This window comes from Montipora foliosa, unplaced genomic scaffold, assembly GCF_036669935.1.
Source record: "Montipora foliosa isolate CH-2021 unplaced genomic scaffold, ASM3666993v2 scaffold_55, whole genome shotgun sequence".
NCBI classification, from domain to species: Eukaryota; Metazoa; Cnidaria; class Anthozoa; order Scleractinia; family Acroporidae; genus Montipora; species Montipora foliosa.
In genome coordinates, this window is record NW_027179803.1 from 1 (window position 1) to 14115 (window position 14115).

The 14115-nt window shown below is 38.4% G+C and overlaps 2 protein-coding genes across 2 annotated transcripts; one reads left to right on the top strand and one right to left on the bottom strand.

Annotated features, from left to right (window-relative positions):
- The first annotated feature begins 1221 nt into the window (after positions 1–1221).
- Positions 1222–8320, top strand: LOC137990079 (uncharacterized). Its single transcript, XM_068835626.1, has 7 exons — positions 1222–1409; positions 2213–2502; positions 3615–4091; positions 4180–4404; positions 4607–4838; positions 5556–5608; positions 7346–8320. The coding sequence occupies exons 1-7, from the start codon at positions 1223–1225 to the stop codon at positions 8318–8320; spliced, it is 2439 nt and encodes an 812-aa protein (XP_068691727.1). The 5' UTR covers position 1222.
- Positions 8321–9150: 830 nt separating this feature from the next.
- Positions 9151–10753, bottom strand: LOC137990081 (uncharacterized). The gene is made up of 2 exons (XM_068835627.1): positions 10342–10753; positions 9151–9915 (listed from the first exon to the last, which is right to left on the bottom strand). The coding sequence occupies exons 1-2, from the start codon at positions 10582–10584 to the stop codon at positions 9151–9153; spliced, it is 1008 nt and encodes a 335-aa protein (XP_068691728.1). The 5' UTR covers positions 10585–10753.
- Between the last annotated feature and the right edge of the window lie 3362 nt (positions 10754–14115).

The following is a 14115-nucleotide window of genomic DNA, read 5'->3' on the forward strand; positions in this document are numbered from 1 at the left end:
AGCAGGAGCCATAATCGGGGATGGAGACCGTAAGTATTGGGATCCGCGCGGAACCATGATATGGGACATTTTTCTATTTTTAGAACAAATTGCGCCATCCTGACGTCATATATCTGCGCGGACTCACGCACAATTCGTGGGTTCTCGCGTGGATGTTGTCCTCTTGCGTATCAATGGCGTGATAATAAAATGGCGGGCGAAAGTTGCGATTTTGTACAGTGATGCCAGGGGATAACAGCTGTGAATAAATTGATATGGAAGTCGATAGCTCTGTTAAAAGAGCAAATGATTTAAATTTGGAAGAAGTCAGCTCAGCCACACAACAAAAGAGAGTGAAAACGGTGTTTAAGACACTCTGGGATGACACGAACAGTGAGAAACCCTTTCAGGTACGTGGTACGCAAGTCGATTAATTAAATTTGTTGCTTTTAGTTTAATTCACGGCATCGGTTTTCACGCTCTTTCCCGGGCTTTCTGGACTAAAATAAATTAATTAACACCCAATATACTTCAATTATGTGCAGGTTGGTAAGCTTAACCTTCGTGAACACATTCTTGCCAAGAGCAACGAATTAAGATCTCTTGAAGCCATCGCGTCAGATCTCCAGGATCCCAGAGTAGAGGCTCGTGTCGAGGTTGTGGAAAGAAGTGGAAAGCCATCCCTGGTTGTCGTCAAGAAACGGAAAGCCTCTCTCTCTGACGACGTGCCTTTTGACGACGTGAGACTCGTTGTTGATGCAAATGGTGAATATCGTTTGTTTATGTACCACTTTGAGCTCGTAAGAAGGGGCACAATTAATATTAATCAGCCGGGACAACTGAGAAATGCAATAAACGAAGTCGTCGAGAATCGTCCCTTGTCCTGGATTGGACACTAGGATAACTGGCCAGCAGGATTATCTGTCCTCAGAAGTAGAAGAACAGACCCTTCCTTGGCACAGAGTTTTGTCAAGAAATTGCGCGCGATTGATAAAAAATGCCCAATGTGAGAGTGGAAGAAAGTGTCGATGTTGCTACAAAACAGAACAAAAACTGTCAGAACGCTTAAACCAAAAGAAGTCTCTGACTGAAGAAGACGTAAGGAGCAGACAATCTGTGTCATCCAAAGTTCGCTTCTCTTGCCTCCAGTCCAAAGAGCCAAAGTAAGCGATTGAAAATATGCGGCAATCAAGGAAAACATGACAAAGCAGTTCAAACGGTACAGAAAGAAGTTCTCTTTTTAATGTCTGATACACATAGCTCTGACTTGGACAAATTGATGGAGCGAGTTGAATCTACACCCATGGGAAGAAAGGAATTTGAAAAATGTGTGGCAGAAGCTGATAGTTTACGACCCGGTGCAGGGCAAGTCTTGCGTGAGATATGGGATTCGGACAAAGTGAATTTCCGAAAAGATCAGGCAAAAAACGGTAAGTTTTAGAAGGTGTGTAATTTGATCTACATGCTTCAGGATACTCCGAAATGCAAAATTGTAAATTGGTCAGAAGATGATAAGAAATTAAGTAAGAGGAATTATCAGTAATTTTGCGTGATAATCAGTAACCAAATAACTTAAGGGGCTGTGTGAAGGATACGGGAAGAGAAAAGTTCACACTTTGGCACAAATATATCTGATCATCCCTGGTGTGTTTTATAAACTTCACTGTTCCAGACCACCACCCTCGCCCCCCTCCTCTCTTCCCCTGCATAGGGCTTTGTATTTCTCACTTAGGGTGTTCGGGCGAATGTCAGAGGAAAAGAGGAGAAAATATAAATAATTTCTGTACTTTTTAAATGTGTTGTATCTTTCAAGAGGGTTAAATAGCTTGGGCCAGGCCACTGGTCCCCTTCAAGGGTTTAGTCACAATTTCTTACATACTTCCCTCTCCGTTTTATATGGAAGTCCTCTCAGGTGTTCAAGAACACTAATAATTTTATCAATAAGAAATGCTTTTAGTTACTCTACAGACATGTATGTACAATGCTTTTTCTTCTAGGCCCAATCCATCTCATGATCACAAGGGATTCTGTTACAAACTATTCTTGCATTAAATTTTGAAATCCTGTATTACCCAGATGTTTAGATGTGTTGATTTAGTAATCAGGCAATTGCTTTGGTTTTGGTTATACCACAATTTGAGGTTAGCTGAGAAGTCTAATTGGTAAGTAAACTGGTTTGATTTTGGTTTTACGACACTCAGCTTAAAACTGTTCTATACACGTTCTATTAAAGGATATGGACATCGATCTAATCGTTGGACTCAGGCGACTTGGCGAGTGGCTCTTGCTATTTATGCACGCTGCCCGGTCCTGTTTGATGACCTCAAGAAGCTGGACATTCTCCAGCTTCCATGCAGGAGATCCTTGGAGAGGGTAATGGCAAAGAGAACAGTAGAGGAAGGTATCCATGAAGAAAGAATCATCGAGCAACTCACTTTGTTTAATCAATTTAAAACCACTGCAGTCCTTAGTGGAAGACCAGAGCCACTGGGAGTTGGAGAACTCTTGTTTGATGAGACAAAGGTGAATAGAGGGTATTCCCTTTGCTTATCATAACAGCCATATTGGTGTATCTGTATTTAAGTTTTACTATATCTTCCTTAATGTTTGGTACATCTACATGCATATACATGGCAATCATCAATGATGTTATTTGAATCATTATAGGGCTCATTGCAGATCATGAAGTAATATAACCTATTTAATTTTAAGCGTTTTTTTGCTGTATTGTTGAAACATGGAGTATGAACTGAGTTAAATTTGACAAAGTTAAAAAACCTAGCTCAATATGCAGTTTCGTCTGACCCCTTTTGTTATTGCATATACAGTTTTATGTTGTTGTTAGTGTAAATTAAACTGTTACTTTCAGATCCATTCAGTAACTCAAAACTGTTATTGGATTGGTGAAGCCTTTAAAGTGCCCATGCAGTACAAAATAATTGCTGCTTATTTGAAATGATTTTCAAAGTAAAGAAGAATGGAATTTCCCTTATAATTTGGAATATCTTTTTTCATTTTAGAGATATTCATGTTTTTGTATTAATCATGCCAATGAGGAAAGTGATCATGTCATAAATAGCTCCACTTGAACAACAAAATACTGAATCAAGAATATCTCTAGAAATATTGGAGCAGTGATCTTCAAACTTATCAATAGAAATGCACATCACAAGCAAAACAGAATGACACCTGCTATGTTGTTGCCATGGCAGTGCTCTTGGATCCAGTCTCTGTCTGGGGAAAACAAATATCTCCATTTCCAACTTTTTAAACTGGGACAGAGGGTCTTTCTCAGAGATTCACACATGGTTTACATGCATTTTTTCTCACCTCTCCCCAGTAAGATTATTGGCAGTGAATTATCCTTCTTTAAGATGATCTGGAAATTTTAGTCTTAATTGAAACAGGAACAGCAGCATAACTGTTGTCATAGCAATGGCACAGTGGATTTTGTTTCTTTTGTGATTTACATTTTTTTTAATATTTATGGAGGTATTCTTGATTGAGTGTTGTACTATTTTAGTGAAACCACCGATGATGTCATCACTTTCCTCATTTGCATAATATAAAAATATTTTAACTGGAATTTCTGACCATGAAATGCTTTTGAAATAATTGTAAGTTGTAATTAACAGGTGCAGAGTAAGATTCAGATCCGTTGCACAGATGGTGTTGCCATTGGCTATGCAATGAATGAAAATGACTGGTCATGTCTTCATGATGTTTATGAGTCCCTGTTCATCTCAGAAAATGGAGCTGGTCAAAGGGCAAGTTACGTTCTTCAGACCTACTGGCGGGATATGACATCTGGGTTTGAGTTTGCTGGGCCTTACTTTCTCCGTGAGGTACCCCTGGATGGAAAGTTTCTACATGACATCGTCTTCAAGGTGATCAGTACCCTTGAAAAGTACCGGTTCCATGTCATTCTATTGGTTGGTGATGGAGCTTCCTGTAACTTAGCCCTTTTTAAGAGGCTTTGTGGCTATGCAAATGAGCAGCTCCCAGTAGAAGACAGTGGTGCTGAACGATACCAGTTCAAGGCCAGTTTCATCAATCCATTCAGCACCAGATCAGACAAAACCTGCTTTGTCATGATATGCCCTGCTCACCAGGTAAGGTATTATAATAATTCAAGTATTTAATTATTCTCATGTGTACAATTTGTAACACCTGGGTGTTATTGTTTCTTATATTGTCCAGTTGAAGAACATCATTGCAGCTTTGTACAGTTCAAGGAACAAGGGGAAAAAAGCTTTCGAGAAGGGAGGCACTACTTTTGGCTGGCAGCCAATAATTGATCAATATTACAGGGATCAAGAGAGATCTGCAAAAGGTCTGGGTAGGCGTGTCCCTGGTCTGAGGTATAGCTATGTGCAACGTGACTGCTGGACAAGACTAAATGTTATGCCTGCAAAGATAATGCAGGTAAGAGAGGGAAAATTATGTTAAATTTATAGAACTTTATGGTTCTATTCCTTAGCTTGAAATTGACTAAAGAATGATAATTTATGTCATATATACAGATCCTGGCAATAATTAAGGTTCAAATATTTACAATTGAGATGAAGCTTCCATTTTTATGAATGGAACAGTGATAAGTGGTTTTGTCTACTTTTACATTCTACAGCAACGTTATATGATTGCAGCCTTGGAAGAATATGCAAATTTGAGAAGTGAAGGCCCAGAGAAAACTGATGTTGTGAAAGAAACAGCAAGGTACCTACAAGCATGCCACCACATTTTTGAAAAGGGAATCCTTAGCCATGTGTTTATAAGATCCAATGAGTCAGCTGTATTCAAAAACATACAACAGGGATGGAGATATTTCGAAGAATGGGCAGAGGAGCACAACAACACAGGTATGCTTACATCAAAAACTTTATTCAACAAACTGTATTAAGTCATTTGTCCATTAAAAAAGCAATCAAAAGATTAAAAGTCAAACAATGGGTCACTTCACCTGGCTGTCATTATGGTTGAAAATGAAAGCTAGTCTGTTTGATGAGGAAGTGATTCAAATGTTTAACATTCAACATTTTGGAATCAACTTCAATTACATTCACCTTTTTTCATTAGAGCTCCTTTTTTATTTGGCCACTTGAAAGTTACACTTTCATTGGATTACCAACAACTGTATGCTAGTTAACCAGTAAACCAGGCCATAATAAACACAACACCAAAATACAGTTGTAATTAAAATGATAGACATTCTTATAATTAACAATTATTCGCTGAAGTGGAGATAAATATCCACCACTTTCACTGACACTGAGGTGTATATACCACACAAGCTGAATAACTAGCAGCCCAAAGAGTAACTTTATTTGCGATAAGTTACCAACAAAAGCCATTTTGTTTTTCTTCGGCTGCTCAGAGGTGAATAGTACTTGGTTAATCACCTCCAAGCTAGCCAATCAGCATGCTTGAAAAGTACTATTCACCTGTGTGGTATATAATAATTACTTTTACAGTGTATGTATATTTACAATAATTTTCCCCTTGATCTGATTCCTCACGCCTAACTTTTTGGGGTGACAAACTGGGTTACATCTAAGTTTTCCTTTTAATCTTTGCAGAGTATGTTGACAACTCCAAACGAGCACGTGCAGCAAAGTTTTTAGCATGGCAGGTATTGCTGAATAAAGATTAACTTGTTTATTAAAGTGCCTATAACCCCAAAATATTTTTTTCGCTTAAATAACTCTTTGCACCTGTTTGAAAAGCATTGCGCCTTTTTGCACCTTTTTAGCCCTAATCTTGACTTTTTACAGGCTGTAAAAGTTACGAAATCTGACCATCATCTGTAACACGACCGAGCAAGTAAGGGGTATGGGTCTATTCCTGGGTTGATGTCACAAACTTATTTGCATGCATGTTTACAAAGACTTAATACGATGTAAATCAGTCTGTGACGTCAACCCAGGAATAGACCCATACCCCTTACTAGCTCGGTCATGCAACAGATGATGGCTAGATTTCGTAACTTTTACAGCCTATAAAAAAGTTAAAAGGTGCAGTTTGTTTCGAACAGGTGCAAAGATTTATTTAAGCGAAAAAAATATTTTGGGGTTATAGGCACTTTAACATTATCTTGTTTACTATTTTTTAAATGTGCATTTAAAAGATCAAACTACATCCCTCCTGGTCCTTGGAGGGAAGACAAGTGTTCCCTTTGATGGGGCAATAGTATATATAAACAGTAGCCTCCATTTGGGGCGAAAATATTCCAGGATATTTGTCAGCGGACATTATCTGCTCCGAGAAGCGAACAGCTTTCGGAGAGCACAGCTTGAGGAAAACTATGAGCTTCGAGGAACGGATAATGTCCAAGGACAAATACCCGAGAATATTTTCGCCCCAAATGGAGGCTTTCATGTTTATTATCCTTCAAATATTTTTCGCAACGCGAGTTGTTTTGACAATTGGGGGATATTCTCGGATATCCCCCAGTTTTAGCTGGGTGATATTCGGTCAAGTGACGTATTTAAACCAATTGCGTGCGAGTGAAAAGATTTGATGAATTATTTAACAAATAAAGAAGCCTAAGCCGTGTATTACACTGTGATAAAACACGACAGGCATTTGAGAACACGAGGGAAATGTGGAAAGCACGAGCCGCAGGCGAGTGTTTTCTACATTTCTCGAGTGTTCTCAAATGACTGGAGTGTTTTATCACAGTGTAATACACGGCTTAGGCTTCTTCATTTGCTTTATGATATAGATTTTACGCGCGCAAAACGATAAAACACGCTTTTTCGATGTTTTATACTCTGATAAAACATAGGTTTTTGACCAATCAGAGAGCGCGCGCAGGGTCCTATCTATGTTATAAATATAAATAAAAGTTATAGTACATTATCATTATAATTATTATTATTGAAATTCATATATTTGAATGTGAGTTAGGATTAGTTGTTTACTAAGCCCTTTAAGGGGCATTGTCACGCTACTTGGCAACTTTACAAAAAGCCAGGTGTCTTCGCATTGATTGAATTTCAAAACTAATGAATGATCTAGTTTTGTTATTAAAGGCTATTTGAATGTACTGAAACTGTTTCTTGTCGCCTGTCGCTATGGATGGCATGGATTGAAATAGATTGAAACTTGAAAAAAATTGCCAATTTTTTCAGGTTTTGATGCTGCATGTTCCAAAAATCCTCAAGAAATTTATTATGGTTAGCCCTCTCTGATAAAATTCCGTTGATGTATTCGTTGTAGCTTTACAGAAGCATTTTGTTTAATGATTAAAGACCCAAAGTAATGATTTTATAAGCACAGAATTGACCTAAAACAGCAAAATCCTTGTGACACTGCTCCTTTAAATAAATGGCATTTCTTATTTAGCTTGCCTTTTCTCTCCCTCTAGACATTTGACCTTCAAAGAGTCATGGTCTTTGGATTTAAACAGTTCTCGTCATACTTCTTTGATAATTTTCCTGGATACTCTTTGTCTCCATTGCGGCTCTCAATAAGTCGACTTGAATCCCTGTTTGGCACACTCAAGTTCCATGCCCATGGTTCTCTAAGTGCAGGGAATTATGGGTCATCTCTTGGAAGGGTTCAGTTGAGACAGGAGCTGAAGGTCACTGCTAGAGCCACAAGTCATGATCAGAAGGGCTACAGGGACCAAGAGGTCCTTATATCTGGCCCTACAAATGTGTCCACATTGAACACTGTTTATCAACAGCCTTACATTGAAATCATGGCACATTTTGTTCCTTATGGTTATCAGGGTGTTAAAGAATTTATTTTTCCCTCCCAAATTTCTCAAAGCACTTTTCAGGGTAGGCAAGGTAGCTCTGCATGCACCCTAATAGCCCTTGTAATGGGTTTTAAGTTCTCCTCTGGGTTGATTGGTGAACCAAAGAAAGTTCTTGAAGAGGGGTGGTTTGGTCATGTGGTTTCAAGTATTTCTGGGGGCAATAAAATCTTTGATGAATGCTTTTCTGCTGCAGGAGTTGGTGGCCTTGATGTAGAAGATGCATTCAGCTCTGTTGGAGATGATCTACACCTCCTTTCTTATGAGGATCCCAAAGATTTTTTTATTACTGGTAATAACTTCCAGGATGTCATTTCAAATGTCAGGGAACGGGCAAGCATGAAACAGAAATCAGTTGGCATCTTTGTGTCTGTTGGGAGGACAGTAGTAATTTTAGTTTGGGAAAATGGGGCATGTGCAATTTTTGATAGCCACAGGCATTTACATTATGGGTGTATACTTTCCCATTCCCTACCATCCAAAGAAAACGAGTTAATATTGTGGCTAGCCAAGACATACCAGAAGTTTTACAGCACCTCGATACAGTATGCCCAAATCACTTGGGTGGAGTACAACAGATAATGTGCCTCTGTCATTTCAGAAAAAAAGTACATTCAGTACAGTTAAAAACTGTTGTGTGGCTGAAGTTGAAGTAAATTGATTTCTCCTCCAAGCATTTCATTTTGTTAGTAGATAACAATTCTTGTCATAAAATCTCATTTCAGCCTGGAATTTTAATTTTTTAATGAAATGCTGTGTCTTTTTTAAGCTGGCTGCACTTTGGCATTAGTCATTGGTCACCATTTACATAGGAACAAGAAAATGTGACACCAAAATATATTAATTGTTATAAATAGTCTTTTAAAGTCATTTGACTGCACATATTAAAAACTTTTCTTGATCCTTTATTTATTACATATTTAAAATGGTATGTACTGGTGTGCATGTAACTTACAAAACTTGAGCCATACCTGAGAACTATAGATATTAATTATGTCTTTGTGCTATAAAGACATGCAGTCCTTTGATGGGTCTTTCATTGAATTCATACAATATATTGAGTGCAAGTTTCAAGTTCAAAATAACATTATTCTATCACTCAGACACATTTTTTTGGTTAATTTTTCTGCAGCTCTAACAGTTACTGAGTTGGAGTACCAATGTACCTGATAAGCTGAGTACAGCTCTCAATAAAAAGATCAAAGACCTCTTCAAGCTGTCACTTTGGTTATTCTTTTGTTATATTACTTACTATTGTTTTTCAGTAAAAACGAGACTTGTCATATTATATAAGGCAAGCTGACGTTGCCCTAAGTATAAACTATCACAAAGAGACCACTTGAACTGGTCTGCTGCCTAGAAGAAAGCGTAATTAAGTTTGTAAGATCATATTATTAAGCATCCTTAATTAATTAAGTACGCTTATCGACACTGTAAGTTTTCAGCTTGTCCCTCAAGCTTTGGTCGGCTGAAACGACTTTGCCCTCCTGAATCAGTTTTTTCTCTTCTTGAGCACTATAGAATTCCTTAAATCTGGTATTACATATTCTCTTTACTAGCTCTTGCCATATGGAGCAAGCCCTAATCTCTTCAAATGGTGCTGTGCATGCCCTTTTTGATGCTGCCAAAAATAACTCTTGTAGCTCCTCGTCTAAAGCAACCGATTGTTTTGTCAGCTTCATAAGGTTTTTTGGATATCTCTTCAGATTTTTTTCAGTCAACATTTCTCTTATTCTTTTATCTAACGTTAACAAAACAACAGTAAACGTACTATTGAAGAAAGTCAACTTTCCCTCGTCCAACCTTTTTAGACCCAATGGCAAAGATGTTTTCTCCTCTGCAGAACAGACCATTTCAGACATAATTTTAACTTCGGCTGCATAATTTTCCTTTGTCGCTTCTGAAACTCTCCTGGCTCCTTTCCGCCCATTAACAATCTTTTCTCTTCCTTTCCGTAGTTTGTGCAGCGCCGCCCCAGATACTCTAGCAACGTCCACAAAGTCGGAATCGACAACAGTGTCCGCGCCTTCACTTGCATTTGTTTGGGTTTTCCGTTTGTCAGTGTCAATCTTAATTTGCATGACTGCGCTGTGAAAATTTTCGTAAAGTGCCCAGTAGATGGTGTTAAGAACAACGGCAGCATGAAAGTTGACTTCGTCTGTTTCGTTCTCCTGCAACTGAATGGTGGTGACAATTATCTTTTTCATGTTTCTCCAGACTTCTGATTCCTCCACCGTCAACAACAATTGGGAACAAATAACTGAAAACGAAGCCCTTTTGTCACTGTTTTTCACCTTAGCGCTGGATATTTCGGTGAAAGCTTTAATTATTTTGGAGTAAATATCCCGACAAAGCTTCACAAACATTACCCTGATCGTGTCGCTATTGAGTAGGGTGGACACCATTTGCTTGCGAACTGGAAATATTGACAATGATTTTTCATTTCTTAATTCATTTTCGCAATGTGTTTGTGCACTCAAAACGTAAGACTTAAGAGTCTCCTCCAGCCTTTTTACGTCGTCGTTAGAAAGGTATTTTCCAGAACTCTTTTTCCTTTTCTCTTTACTGGACTCATTCCCCTGTTTGTTTCTGGCTTTTGGTACCTTTTTCCTCCTTACATCTTTCTGTCCTCTGCTAGGCGATTCCTCCCCAGACATGTCCGACGAATCATTTCCACTCGATAGGTCGGAAAAGTCACTCCACTCGTCTTCTGAATCATCCTCACTTTCATGTTCACTGTCAAGGTCAAGGAAGTTGTCAAGGAGGGCTTGGCTTAAATTTGGAAGCGATACTGCTGAGAGAAATCCTATATCTGCCTCATTCACGAAGGTAATATCGCCCGCCATTTTCCCTGCGCGACATCCGCGAAAATCCTCGCAGCAATGTACGTGCGTGTCGCGCACGCGATGGCGCAATTTGTTCTAAAAATAGAATAATTGTCCCATATCATGGAGCCAACCCCAATACTAGAAATGGCGCGCGCTTACGGTCTCCATCCCCGATTATGGCTCCTGATGCAATCTAACACTTAACCAGAATTATTTTACACCGAGACAATACGCCCTTTCAGACCAGTTCACACTGAGTACCATTGATTATAAACAAATAGAACGTATAATAACAATGATGCCTTCTAATAAGGCCCCTGGGATAGACAAAATTCCGATTCGCGTCATCAAAGATTGTCTTAATCCAATTGTTCACACAATCACGTCTATTGTTAATGCATCCTTTCTAACATGTGTTTTTCCATCAAAATGGAAAACAGCTGAGGTTACACCAATTCCAAAAGACGGCGACCACGAACAGGCAAACAACAATAGGCCCATATCACTCCTACCAGTTTTATCTAAGGTTTGCGAAAGGGTTGTACATAATCAACTCACTTCATATCTGCAATCAAATGACACCCTATCAAAGACTCAAAGCGGTAACAAGAAATGGCATTCGTGTGAAACATCTGTCATTGAAACAACCGACACAATTCTTAACGCTATTGATAAAAAGAATTTAACTGCTGTTGTACTCTTAGATATGACCAAAGCCTTTGATAGTGTCAATCACGAGACATTAATTTTAAAATTGCAAGATGTCGGAACCTCCAGTCATACTCTCCAATGGTTTCGCAGTTACCTAAGCAACAGGAAACAAGTAGTACGAATCCACTCAATGCTGTCTGATCCTTTGCCTGTGACCAGTGGTGTACCTCAAGGGAGTATTTTGGGGCCAGTACTATTTAGCATATATACGAATGATCTTTCCTCGATACCACAGAAATGCAGCACCCAGAGTTACGTAGATGATACGAAACTCATTACTTCCTTTCAACTAAAAGACAACCTGGATGCAATTACTGATTTGAAAGACGATCTGTTTAAAATAGGAGAATGGTGCTCCAATAACCTCTTGTTATTTAATCCTAGCAAAACCAAGTTTATGATATTTGGCAGCAGGCAAATGCGTGCAAAATTGCAATTTCACTCCCTTCCCTTTAATGCCTTCAGACACTGCTAAAGACCTGGGCGTGATTTTGGATTCTAATTTAACTTATGATGAACACATAATTAAAACGGCTTCTTCTTGCATGTCCTGCCTCGGCCAAATAAACCGCGTCAAGCATGTTTTTGACAAACGTACACTCCTGACGATTATCAACTCTTTAGTTTTTAGTAAATTATTTTATTGTTCCAATGTATGGGCAAACACGTCGAAGTGTAATATTAACAAACTGCAGGCTGTGCAAAACTTCGCCTGCCGCATTGTGAGCGGCGCGCGTAAATATGACCATATTACGCCTATTCGTAAAGAGCTCAATTGGCTACCTGTGGCAAACCAGTTATATTACCGAAGCGCTATAATGGCCTTTAAATGTATGACGGGCCACACCCCTGAATATCTGTCTTCAAAATTTTTAAAGCGAGCCGAGGTGAGCGGTCGTAGCACCAGAAACTCTCAATTGTTGAACATTCCACTTTTTAAAACCGCTAGCGGCCAAAGAACCTTTTATTATAGAATAGTTAATTTATGGAACTCCTTAGATTATAATCTTAAACTGTGTGATTCAGTCACTGTTTTTAAAAATCACCTGAGGACCAAATTACTTAAAGAACTGTAATTTAATACTTATATATTTTAACAATTTTTAAAATTTTATCTTTTATCTTTTAATTGTAAATAGGAATATATTTGTGTTAATATTGTCTTTGAAAAGCCCCTTGGGGAAAGTCAATAAAGTATGTATGTATGTATGTATGTATGTATGTTTTATTAGCCCAAGAAGAATAATAGTAGCGGAGGTCGCAGTTCAAGCATTTGCTATTGCATTTTATTATATAAATACTGATGAAATTGTATGATTTTCCTTTTTGCTGAAAGATTTATCTTCACCGCACGAATTTGTATTTGTCGTCGTGGTAACTAACACAATTAGCCAATAAAAAGCGAGTTTCCCCTTCATTTTAAGATATTGAACAAAACAAAGGACCAAACCTCCTGAGTATTATCACATGATCTTTATTGGGAAAAACAAATTGTACAAGCGAAAAAAATCTATTGTTCTCTACTAAATCACTTTTAAAGCTCAATTTGACATTATCATGTTTGTTTTTGTAAGTTTCATATCTTGTTTCATGTTGCACAAGACGCATGTTTTAACGGTTGGTGACCACTATTTTCCTACCCTAGGACCTGGGTGCCAGAAGAACTTTTTTTTTTTCAAAGGTCCGAGAGAGCGCAACGCGAGTTGGAGGCCATAACCGAGAATTGAAAAAAATATGATTGTTTTTTGTTATTTTTCCTTGAGGTGAACAGATTTTCGAAGAGCGCTCAACTGTTATTGGAGCATTGTATATACCTGTTGATCAGCCTGTCAGGAATTCAGGAGTGATTCATCTTTTTTATCACTCCCCCGGTCATTGCCTCCAACTCACGTACGTAGGAAACTCTCGGACCTTTGAAAAAAAAAAAAACCCTCTGGCATCCAGGGTACTATTTCGCCATTTCGGAAATGAATAAAACAAATTGTTTTTAATCTGAACATTTCATCAGTATCTGTATGATAAACGGAACATCACACAGACTCTTGGGGATACGACTTTTATCTTCTAGTGCTGATGCATACTTCCTGTGCTGATTTAATCTTGCACCCGTTCGCTGCGCTCAGCCGTTGAGTGAGAGATAATATCAGCATTGGTATCCACGCGTGGCCATGTAATTTCTCTTTTTAACCTCTATCATCGAAATATCCGTTGCACTGCATTAAGGTAAATTAATGCCATTATTGGTTATTTGGCCTTTATTACCCGCAAATGAATTGTAGGGTATTCAGCAGTTAAGCTTTATTCAAGGATGAAAGAAGAAAACTTCATCTCATTGGCCCACTGAAGAAAGCATGCGGAGATTAGGGGATTATGCTTCACGGCCCCTCCCTCCAAGCGCAATGTGTAGCCGTATCTCTTAGGACAAACGCAGCGAAATGAGGTTATCCTTGAATTTGTTTTTAGGCGATTATTTCGTGGTAACGTGTAACAAGCTGACATCTTTTATCTTGAGAACAAATTATGTGTTTTGTCAATCTTCTAAACTTTAACATTTATGGAATATAGAAGTTCCGGCCACACCTATTCATTTCCGGTTGTTTTTTTCAAGTGGGCATTGTAAACATCTTCCGTTAATGCCCGTTGCGGTAAATATTTAATTTTTTACCACTTTTGAATCGGAGGCCAACAGAGGTATCACGTTTCGAAAATAATATTGTTTTCGAGGGGTAGGGGAATGAATACCCGGTTAATTTTTTTCTTAATATTTGAACGTACAGGTACATTACCCAGGCAAAAAGTTTTCTTGTTGAAACATTAATCAATTACATCGTAAGACGC

Coding starts and splice junctions, on each gene's coding strand:
- LOC137990079 (XM_068835626.1), top strand. CDS start 1,223: ATGTCTGATACACATAGCTCTGACTTGGACAAATTGATGGAGCGAGTT. Junction 4,405..4,606: donor TGCCTGCAAAGATAATGCAG/GTAAGAGAGGGA, acceptor TACATTCTACAG/CAACGTTATATGATTGCAGC. Junction 4,839..5,555: donor AGAGGAGCACAACAACACAG/GTATGCTTACAT, acceptor TAATCTTTGCAG/AGTATGTTGACAACTCCAAA.
- LOC137990081 (XM_068835627.1), bottom strand. CDS start 10,584: ATGGCGGGCGATATTACCTTCGTGAATGAGGCAGATATAGGATTTCTC. Junction 9,916..10,341: donor AAGATGTAAGGAGGAAAAAG/GTACCAAAAGCC, acceptor ACCACCATTCAG/TTGCAGGAGAACGAAACAGA.